At 34.5% G+C, this 11,234-nt stretch overlaps 2 protein-coding genes across 3 annotated transcripts; one reads left to right on the top strand and one right to left on the bottom strand.

The window, feature by feature from the left end:
- Positions 1-419: 419 nt before the first annotated feature.
- On the top strand, positions 420-6,842 carry LOC105423611 (uncharacterized). 2 transcript variants are annotated; one of them, XM_011633410.2, is made up of 6 exons: positions 420-602; positions 2,938-3,048; positions 3,590-3,769; positions 4,272-5,121; positions 5,718-6,147; positions 6,240-6,842. In XM_011633410.2, the coding sequence occupies exons 1-6, from the start codon at positions 551-553 to the stop codon at positions 6,477-6,479; spliced, it is 1,863 nt and encodes a 620-aa protein (XP_011631712.2). In that variant the 5' UTR covers positions 420-550; the 3' UTR covers positions 6,480-6,842. The 2 variants fall into 2 exon arrangements, with proteins under 2 accessions (XP_011631712.2, XP_011631710.2); XM_011633408.3 differs by having other exon boundaries at positions 421-602; positions 2,935-3,048.
- LOC105423610 (uncharacterized) lies at positions 6,619-9,613 on the bottom strand. Its single transcript, XM_089077301.1, has 6 exons — positions 9,443-9,613; positions 8,209-9,367; positions 7,978-8,081; positions 7,750-7,873; positions 7,194-7,529; positions 6,619-7,007 (listed from the first exon to the last, which is right to left on the bottom strand). Exons 1-6 carry the CDS (start codon positions 9,596-9,598, stop codon positions 6,802-6,804), a joined length of 2,085 nt encoding a protein of 694 aa, XP_088933427.1. The 5' UTR covers positions 9,599-9,613; the 3' UTR covers positions 6,619-6,801.
- Positions 9,614-11,234: the final 1,621 nt, after the last annotated feature.

Below are 11,234 nucleotides of genomic sequence, written 5' to 3'. Positions count from 1 at the left end.
CAAAAAAGATTAAACAAAAACCGTGACTGATTGTATATTCTTAAGAGATTGTATGTTTTTCTCTAAGAAATCTAAAGAGGAGAAATTCAGACATAAATCGATAGAGAAAGCGCGATAAATCTGGAAAACAACATGCGCAATCACAGAGCATCCTTTTAACCAATACTCCAGATTTTATTTCAGTATTTAATAGTTTAGCGTTTAAAAGATTTCGTGCTCGAGATTCGAAACGTGGCGCTATCAACGGGCACCATATTGACAGTTTAAATAAATAAATAAGATAAAATTTAATCCACAACGATTTGAGACCGGCTCTAATTCTGTTAGTGTGCGCGTAGAGGATCAGCGGAAAGAGAAAGCCTACAAAGCATGAATCATTCAATGTTACGGACGATGATCAGCAGCCGTCGAGGCCGTTCGGCGTAAGGTCGAGCGGTAGTAACACGTCGACTCTGCATGAGCAAGCAGTGTGTCTCGGAGATATTTTCAAGCTTTTCAAAGGGTCTACACACACTACGATTTGACAGAAGCGAAGCGGCCGACAACGAATATGAGAATCAGAACGTTCCTGATCACCGTGATTCTGGTTTTATTTGTTTTCGGTAATAAACACACATATGTTACTGTTACAACCAAATGTTACATCATTGCAGATTGCAATTATTGTTGCATTGATAGGTGACGTTTCTGCACGCGAGAAATATTCAGATTTTTATATGAAGCACCCCCAAAATTCGCCTAAAAGTTTTAATTAATTAAGAATTGGCTCTTGGTAAAAGAATTTTGTTTGAAAAATTGAATTATTAGTAAAATTTTACAGAAGGTAGGTTTTATTTACTAATACTAATTATTTATTAAGATACTGACTATGCTTTAAGTTAAAATTTTGTGCTTAAGCAATTTTAAAAAATTTCCTAATTTGAATGCAATATTTTGCAACAATAAAATATTTTTATTAATCTAGAATTGATTTTTTTTTTAGTAAAAGAATTTTGTTAAATTTCTTTTGAAAATTTATAGAGTACTTGATCTCAATTATTTAGTCACCGAGTATTCAATATATAATTATGTTTTAAATTACAATTTTGTTTGCTTCAGTTTTTCGTAGAATCAAGTTTGTGTTATGTATTAACACGGAAACTTAGTTCGCGGAAATTAATTCACTTTCAACAGTATCTATAACAGAGAATTACTAGAGCTAATTTATAGCTTGAGAATTGTTAACAATTCAGGAAACATTATCTCAAAATTGGTCAGAGAATTTTGCCGTATGCAACAAAGACAGAATAAAATCAAGAAAACCAGTTACATCGATAAAAGAAAAAGAGATGAAGGACGCAGTTAATTTATTAATAAATACATTTGATTTTATATTTAAAAAAGAACTCGAATAATGTGTGTGTGTGTGTGTGTGTGTGTGTGTGTGTGTGTGTGCGTGTGTGCGTGCGTATGCATGTATGTGTGTGAAAGAGTAACGTAAATTATATCTAGATTTTTACGACATATAAAATTTATAAATTTTAAAGATCTTTTTAAAAATGTACAAGACTAAAATAAATGCAAGTCTTTTAATTAAACGATAAGAAAGCAGATAAAACGTTCTGAAATCATATAAGATTTACTTAGAACAATGATAAATTGACTAACAGATATAGACTGCGTAATAAGTGAAATCATCAAAGCAAATTGCTCTTCTATGTTATTCATACGTCATACCGCCAACGTATGTTCTTTATATGGTATTATTCACTTGTCGGCATTTATTATAATTGTGTTACTATGCCTATGATGCCAAACTGAAGATTCCCATCGTGCATTAAGAATTATTTTAAGTGTTACCTTACTTAATTTTTACGTTGCACAAATAAGTGAAAAAAGAAATCTTTATACAAATGTAATTTTTTTCAGAAGAATTGTACAGCTTATTAAAAATTGCATATAATTGCAGATATTATGCAAATATGTGTGTTTCAAAATAATTATTAATAAAAATTGTCTAAAATTTGAGCTAGTAAAAATAATAATTGGAATGATAATGTAAATATTAATTTAAAATTATTAACGCATATGTCTGGCTTTTGTTTTCATGAAGAAAAGATGATAATACAGTGCCCAGTTTATAATATATGTTAAGATATTTGTCACTTTAAAATACATATCACATCAGGAAACTGCTTTATTATAAAAATTATAGCGGCCTATAATTACATTAGAAAGAAAGAAAGAGAGAGAGAGAGAGAAAAATTTGATGGACTATGAATATAATATATCCACATCTCCCATACAACGATCTCGTATATTCTACGCAATACATAATATTGAGCCAACAAGAGCCAATCGTTGCTATATTAAATAATAATCTGTTGAAGAACAATGGGCTTGACAATCTGCACCGGTGTCGAATCGCGAGAAATAAAAGAGGACACCAGGTTACATAAATAGCTTGATAGTCACTCAATCAATGTATTTTATTACGCAGAATGCTAGGTCTACCTAGCACGATTCATTCTAGCAGAACATGAAGTCCTGTCCCTGATAAAAATTCGAAATATTCATTATCTTTTTTTACAGAGCGGATAAGGATTTTTCTCACGCATTTACGTATAGCTTGTAATCATATTGTAATTTCAGCTATACTTCATCTTTTGTACAACACAAAATGATAGTATAGCAAATTCTCCTTACAATTCACATATTTGCAAAAGCTTCCCTTCCCAAAATGTGGTTAAATGCCATATCGATTTAACTTAATTTCTTTAAAGTAATAACATGCATAAATATGTAATTTAAAGTTAGTCTCTTAATTAATGGAATAATGATTAGTCATAATTATAACGTGTGCATATGCACAATTTCGAAAAACATCTGGTTACCTGCTGGAAGTTAAATGGAAACTGTATCTATGAAATTGCTCATATAATATTGTGCTTACAGCAGACACAGATGGCCGTAAAACCAGCGGACGAAGGAGCAGTAGTGGAGGATGGACCTCTTCTCGACAAAGAGGAGGTTCTACGAGAACGACTCAACGACCTCGAGCAACACAGAGTATGTAATATATATATATATATATATATATATATATATATATATATATATATATATATGATTACCATTATATATTTTTATCATTATTATTTTTACTCGATTTATCATTATTTTTATGTCTATACTCTTATTACTATTATTATTTTATTTTTTATTATATTGTTCAAACTGTATTCTTCGGTTGTTTTCAATATTTTGCACTATGTTGTGCAATATTTATATATTAGTTCTATATAACTATAGTTTAATAGTTTAATTTTATAAAAAAAAGAATTCTGAGATCGTCATAACGATCGTCGATTACGTCATAACGGTCAATCTTAAAAGATAATTGAATTGAGCTTCTTTTTATATTTGCAAATTACAGAATTGCGTAGCAGCTTGCAAATATTTATGTATCTTCGCGTTGAATCTCTTACAAATTCGATGAGTCATTGCTTCATACAGACAATAGCCTTCTACGGCTTCGCATGTTTCATGTGCTTTTTATGCTGGATACCATTTGTTTTTGATAACATTGTAAATCCTGTTACGCTCGTAGGTCCGACCAGTAGAATAGGATGGAACGTGCCGCCAAACAACAACAATAAAGCACCATCTAGCACCAACAGTGCCAAACCATCGGCTCCGGTATCCGAACATGCTTCCAAAACCAGCGCGACGAATGTGCAATCGGGATATCCGTCGGCGAATAATAATCCGCCACCATACACTCCATCGGGTATATTAATTATTCTTTCATATTCTAGAGTAACGAAGAAAACGAGCGAATTTAGATTTCTGTGGAAAGGACAGTTTCGTTAAGGCAAATAGCACGACAGCCAAATACCGATCTGAAAATCATTTTGTTGGATTACAAACTAATTACCCGTGGTGCTCAAATAAATTGCTAAAATATCAAAAGTTTTTGCGATATTATTATTATTATGCTGAAGCGTCTTATATAATTATTAACAATCCAACAAAATCATTTTTAGATCTATATCTGGCCCAATTTTTAGATACTTCGGCAAAATTGTCCTTTCAATGTACCGTGAATATCCGAGAGCGAGATCTTTACATTTTTTTGCATCAGAATGCAGAATATGTATAGAACTTGTATAGAACTAAAATTAAATCTTATTTCTTTTTTTGAGTCAAAACGATTCGCGATTTTTGTGCTTCCACTATCTTGCCATCTAATTTTGTTTCAACTTTACATATTTATAATCCTCGATTTCCAGGCGGATATCCTCGACAGCCAGCCAGCAATCCTTACGGAGGCGCGGGTCACCCACCCAACCAGGGATACCCGTCCCCCAACATGAACCCCTCGTATCCCGGTTACGGTGGTCACTCGCCCTACGGCCAGGCATACAATCCATCTATGCATCACAACGCACCGCCAGCCTACAGTCCACCTTACGGCGGCCACTCCTACGGCGGTGGTGGTTTCCCGCAGCAATCGTTCGGTCAACCGTCCTACGCCCAGCCATCCTACGTTCAACCGGCCATCGCGCAAGCGCCGGCGCTCACCGTGTTACAACCGAGCCGACCTGGCATCGGTCAGCTGGCCAAGGAAGCCCTGGTTTACTCCAGCGTGAGCGCGGGCGTGAGCGCGGCCGTCAACAGGCTACTTCCGGGTGGCATCTACGGCCATAGTCCGGGATACGGCGGCAGCAGCAGCCCCGCCGGTGGCAGCCGCACCGAGATCACGTACAATAATTATTATTACAATCAGTCGGCGCCCGCTAACGGGGAAACGCCCGCGGCGGCGTCCGCGGCGGCACCGGCGAACAATAACGCACCTGCTGCCGCCAACGCACCCGGTTCCGCGGCGCCCGGCGTTCAGCCGCCGCCGGAAGCGGACAATAAGAAGGCCGAGGCCAACGTGCCTAGCAATGCCGGAAACCCGCCCAATCCGCCGCCGAGCGGCGAGCCGAGCAAGCCGAATTATCCGATCTCCAATGAGGAGGTGAAGAAACTGTCGGAAAGTCTCTTCGAGGCGGACAAGAACAACGCGTATAAATACGTCACCGTGAATCTGCAGGGCGAGACGAAGGAAGACGGCACTTCGGATGACGCTTCTTTGCCGTAAGTTGTTGACGAGATTCACCTTACCCGTCCTCCCTCCCTTGCAATCTAGGTTAATATATGAAGAGAATCTGCTTCGCGAATCTGGCGAATCTAAAAATTTGATCTGAGAGATAGATCTGAAAATAATTTTGTTGGACTATCAAAATTATTATATAAGACATAATAATAATAATAATAATAATAATACTGCAAAAATTTTTGATCTTCTAACAATCATTATGAATGTTGTATATAATAACTTCGAAGGCCCAACAAAATTATTTTAGATCTGTATCTGATCAAATTAGATTTGCCAATAAAACTGTTCTTTCCATATAATTATCCGCATTCTATTTTTTTCCTTTTTATTCTTAGACTGAGATTAAAACATTTACGAGTATATCATTTTCAACATAGTCTTCTCGCTTTTACAACCCTCTTTACGTTCTCTTTACGTTCTCAACGAGAAATGTTTTGCTTGTTCTTTCAGCATGATGCATCAACTGTTTCTCGTTCCAATTTTAGAAATAGAATGCGGATAATTATTGGCTTATCCTTGTAATTTCGCGCACCACCATGAGTTTCAACGATCAACGATTTTAATATAATTCCAGCCTGCTGGACGTCAAACCGGAAGCGTATGAAATCCCGACGATCAAAAGCGTGCTGGCGTTGCACGATAATTACGAGATAGACGTTAAAATGAAGGAAACCGTCACGTCCGAGGAGCGTAAGGAGGAAAACGAGCTGCTCGACAGGTTCTTGGAGACCGACGTGTTTAAAGCGGCGATGAAGTTCCTAGTTGACAAGGGATTCGTCCCGAACGACGAGTACGAGTTCAAGGACACTCTGAAACGTATCTGGTTCTCGCAGTTCCAACGGGTTGAGGGAGAGCCATCGAGTTCCGGCTTCGAGGCGGTATTCCTCGCAGAAAAGCTCGATTCCTACATGATCGGGCCGCAGAATTGGATTTACTTTGCCAAGCAGGAAGCACAAAAGAATATCGACTACAAAGGATACATAAAGGACATCAAACTGGGAGATGTGAGTCACGCGTTTTATGATATCCTATATTACGATATCATAATGTTCCTGTGTGTTAATAACATCATTTATGTTTCTTCTTGTCTTTGCAGAAGGGAGAGGCTATCAAGATACGTTCGGCGTTTAATATACCAGACACGAAACATTCGGTCACGACCCTCCTCGTAGGACTCTCACCTGAGTTGGAGATGGCTCTTTACACAATGTGCTTCTACTTACGCCCGAACGACGTTTGTCCTATTTCATTAGGCGGAAAAGACATCAATCTAGTTTCTACCGGATTCAACTACTACGGCAAAGACATTTTGATTGCCGGCTTTATCGCGGGATGATTAAAATCCTTTTGAGGTTTTTTATAAGTTGTACGATTTAAATCAAATATACTCAAGAAAATGTTCGAATAATTATTTTACATCTGGTTAACTCGTAAATCAAAATTTTTATGATTATTATGATATTGCTTTTAATTTAATATAATATATATATATATATATATATATATATATATATATATATATATTATATTTGTTCAGCATGATATTGAAAAGTTTCTCATATCTTCATATCTATGCATCGAATCTGTATGAATTTATTTTGGCGTAGATTTGGCCATGCGTGATCTCTCTCTCTCTTTTTTTTTCATTGCCCATAAACTTATCTTTGTAATAAAATTGGAAAGAGTATTATAATGTGTACCTCAGGTATCCTGGTGTTCCTTTTCTCCAGTTCCGCAAATTCCATCACGGGTATTATAGTCGGTCGTCCATGTGCACATCGATTAGGAAATTTCGTATGCTTTAATGATTTTATAAGATTTGTACACTGATCCAGAGTTAATTTATGGCCGAATTTGATGGCACCTGAATTTGATGGAAAAAGTTTCAAGAAATTAATGAAACAAAAGAAGAAAAAAATTTGTAAAATAACTAAATACATCCATGATGTGATGTTCCAAATTATAGGGTATGAATCTTGGTTGTAATAAAAACAATATGTATGTGTATACATGACAATTATAAAAATTTTATGAAATAAAATTTGTGTACCATGACAAGCCTCGGATGCTATCGCATTGTAGATAGTCGATGGTAATTCATTTGTTCGATTTAATGTACTAAAGTTTTTTAATATGTCATTGAATAGATCATAAATCTTTGGCAATAACTTTTCACTGTCAGAGGGATAGTTATTCGTAATTAGACACTGCGGTATTGTGCGTATCAATAGCGTGCCTTCCTTTGACGATCCTAGATTTAAGCCATATTTCTTCAATAATATTTTATTGTGCAGGAATAAATGACACGTTTCTGTAGGAAATTTTATGGCCAGAGGATCACGCAAATTAACAGAGACCAACTCGCTCTCATTCTGCGCTTTGTATTCTAAATAATAATAATAATAATAATAATAATGATGATGATGATGATGATAATAATTAAAGGCTTAAAAAAGATTGTAATGTTCTATACATTTTTTACACATTTAATTAATTTAGTTATTCTATTATAATATTATTCTATTATAATATTTTATTTATATACTTGTTGATATCTCATTATTAAAAAAATTATATCTTGTCAGGATGAAAATATTAATGCTCACCAAAAAGTAAGTTTTCGTAACGTATTCTTTCATGGACAGCGTGTTGATCTATCATCAATAGAATTTTCCTTCCATCGTACGTCATCCACGCGGCGATAAATTCATCATTAACTTGATTAATGATCTACAGAGTAAATATATTTCTCAAAATAATTTCTATAATAATATCTTTACTTCAGAGAATTTAGAATAGCTTTTAGAATAACTTTTAAAGTTTTATGGATTTACCTTTACACACTTTAACGAGGCACGTGACAATCTAAATTCACACAATTTTTGCTTTAACTGACAAGGATGCACCGCTGCATGTTCATATTGCCAGTTTTCAGTAACTATGAATTTATAATATTTATTTTTACTGACTTATTCGTACTAACTTTTATACAGTTAAATAGTACTATAGTTATATTGTCTAAAACTATCCAAACTGTAACTTACACTATACAAACTCTAACTTACACGGAATCGTATCATTGGGACTGTTGAAGCACTTTACGTTTGTCAGTTTAACGTGACGATGCTGCAGAAGACCGTGCAATTTTCGTGGCAGAAAATCAAACTGGTTTTTAAATTCGAATAATCGTTGGATACGCGCGTTATTTTCGGAAAGTATGTCATGTGAATTTCTCATAGCCTCGCCTTTTCCCTTCTTTGTATAGTAAGTCCAATTCGACCACTCAGAAAGAGGAGAAATCATGTTTGCAGAATCATTGTTATTATCATTACGATAATCGTGAGCTTTATCGGATTTAGGAAAGTTGAAATTATCTGTTATATCAAAATTAATGAAACTTGTTTGGGCGTTATCAACATTATGTACTTTTTTTCTGGCTTCACCAAAGTTTTTATATTTTACAGAAGTACGTTTGCAAGTGATGTTTGTTCGACAGTGAAGGCTACTTAATATGCCATTTTTCTTGTCCGTGTAATAATTGATGGTTTTGACATTATCGCTTCTATTATGCTGTTTATTGAAGCAATCGGTTACAATTGTCGACGTAATTTTCTTTCTCTTAATCATGACTATTTTTTTACGTCCATTGATGTTATTATTAAAAACAGATCTCTCGATTTCTTTCGTATACGTTTGTCTTAAGAAAGGCGTTTTATGTAAATAAGGAGTAACAGGCAGGAAAGAAATTGTCGCTTCTTCCGCGAGACATTCGAAGGTGCAGTTTTTGACGGTATTCAATATTTTTTGTATATCATAAAACATGACGTAGCACTTTGCATTTTCGGTAACGTACGTGAATTCTTTTTGTGAAAATGTGAGAAAAAGAAGAATAAACATATTTTTATCATACGAATCTGGCGCGTTGGATTCCCGATTGGAAGACAAGCCGAGCTTTTCTTTGAGTGCAACTTTAATTAACTTGAGGATAAGGGGACAACGGATTGGCTTGTGATTTAAAAATATCCACTGCACCGCGTTCTTATCGGACAATCCCATGTAACCATAATAATTCGTGCTATATTCTGAATTGCATTGTATCGTCCATACACGATGCAACGATAGATCTCTCCCAAACAATATTCTAAGGACCCCCATCGGGCTGTGCGGTTTCGCAATTCTCAAAACGACTTTCTTCCGTTCTTCGTCTCGAATTGAAAACGATACCTGATTATATCAATGGAAAAAAAAAAACATGGTCGAAATAAATAGTTCCAACTGTGATCATAGATTAAATCGTACCTCTAAATTTTTTACAGCTATAGCCGCAACAAGAAAACAAATGCCGAATGTATTCCATTGTTCACGCTGTGATATTTCGTGAAAACCGAAGACAGACACTGTCGTGCCACGCGAAGGTCTCTGCTCTATTTGCTTCAAATTGGACGTTAGATTCATTCCGAATATCTTGAATAAGAACCATGAAGTTCATTTTTTGAAAGTCTAAATAAATCTAATATTAAATTAAATAAAATTAAATTTAATAATTTAAAATTGATTCAATTTAATTTAAAGCTATATTTAATATTAAGAGAAATCAAATTGCATTTCTAATTATTTTCACCTATATTTTAATAATTTAGTAATGATATATAATAAATTATATATCATAAATATAATAAATTTATCTTTTAATAACTTTTAATGAAGGAATACCTTCATAAATGTCCCCTCTGAATATTGATGCTTGGAGGCAATAGTAAGACAATCGGACAGACGACGGATATCCATCAACATGCGATGGTTCGATTCAGATAGATTGTATACCTGTTGCTGATCGCCCACTTTTGCATTGCATTCCGCAATGCGTTTTAGCATGTCTTCTGGTATCCCGACGCCATTGTCGATAACCTGAATTTTTCGTTGTCCCGCATGAATTCTCACTGCAATCGCTGCAGCATTCGCGTTCAAAGAATTTGCTATCTGAAATGTTTTATATTATTCGATCCTTTCTTGATCGAAATAAACAACAAATACAGGAAATTGACGAGATATTGAACACAAAAATGGTATAATAATAATTTTCTTCTATGTGGCAATATGGCGCGTGCATTAAAAAATACAGTTCGATAATTAACTTAATGTTGTAATTCGCATTGACAAACAAAGAAATTAGATATCTTCCGAATAATGATTGCAAATAAGAATCTAATATTTATATTTTTGTAAGTAACAGCCATATTTAAAAATATATAAAACTTAATTTAAAAATATATTAAATGCCATATTTAATTTAACGACATATTTAACGACATATAGAAATATATATCATGCGTATATGATAGACAAAAATAGAAATGTGTGTTTTTACATAAAGTATTTTTCATATTATTTATCCGTGACGTAACTTTATCTAATATTCTAATATTTTAAGTCGATGCATTATTATCTGCACAACTTGTGATAAAAATTATAATCAATGATGAGAAATGGCGTACCAGTTCTAAGATGCATCGTTCGAAAGATGCAATATTTGTCGACATTGTCGACATTTCTGTCACTGATTTTAAATTATCCTGCATTGTTCGAAGTAACGAGGAACGAAGTTAAGTTAAAGAATGAGACGCAATGGAAGCGCGCCACTCTTCTCTCGGAAGAGATTTTTATTATGGCGCCAATTTGAAATCTAGTTACATCGCTTGCGCGATCTACACCTTTTACATCTCCCGCAATCTCCTTGAAAGGACGTAAAAAGAATAAAAAAGCGGAAATATATAACATATATACGAATTACATATAATAAATGAAAGTTTTCTACATAAAAAGAATACAAATATATATATATATATATATATATATATATATATATATATATATATAGCGTATACAAAAATGTACAAAATGCGTATATGGGATAAAAACGAATAGTCTTGAAGACATGTAGAACATAAAAAGGTCTACTGCTGTGCAAACTATAATGCAGGCGATTTTAGATTTCTGCATCATAACAATTCGAAAGCAATACAAAATGAACGTTTGGATTTTCAGAAAGAATCGAGTGGAGGAAAAAGAATAAATAGCGCTCAGTCGCGAA

The sequence above is a fragment of the Pogonomyrmex barbatus genome, unplaced genomic scaffold (genome assembly GCF_055798465.1).
Source record: "Pogonomyrmex barbatus isolate J1 unplaced genomic scaffold, ASM5579846v1 scaffold2, whole genome shotgun sequence".
NCBI classification, from domain to species: domain Eukaryota; kingdom Metazoa; phylum Arthropoda; class Insecta; order Hymenoptera; family Formicidae; genus Pogonomyrmex; species Pogonomyrmex barbatus.
This window is presented reverse-complemented; position numbering and strand designations above follow the sequence as displayed.

Bases quoted from the DNA above. Each gene is read 5' to 3' on its own strand.
- LOC105423610 (XM_089077301.1), bottom strand. From the start codon at position 9,598: ATGAATCTAACGTCCAATTTGAAGCAAATAGAGCAGAGACCTTCGCGT. The intron at 8,082-8,208 runs GTAAGTTAGAGT...ATAAATTCATAG, and splicing joins TCCCAATGATACGATTCCGT to TTACTGAAAACTGGCAATAT. The intron at 7,874-7,977 runs GTAAATCCATAA...TTTACTCTGTAG, and splicing joins CCTCGTTAAAGTGTGTAAAG to ATCATTAATCAAGTTAATGA.
- LOC105423611 (XM_011633408.3), top strand. From the start codon at position 551: ATGAGAATCAGAACGTTCCTGATCACCGTGATTCTGGTTTTATTTGTT. The intron at 603-2,934 runs GTAATAAACACA...TTGTGCTTACAG, and splicing joins TCTGGTTTTATTTGTTTTCG to CAGACACAGATGGCCGTAAA. The intron at 6,148-6,239 runs GTGAGTCACGCG...TTGTCTTTGCAG, and splicing joins AGGACATCAAACTGGGAGAT to AAGGGAGAGGCTATCAAGAT.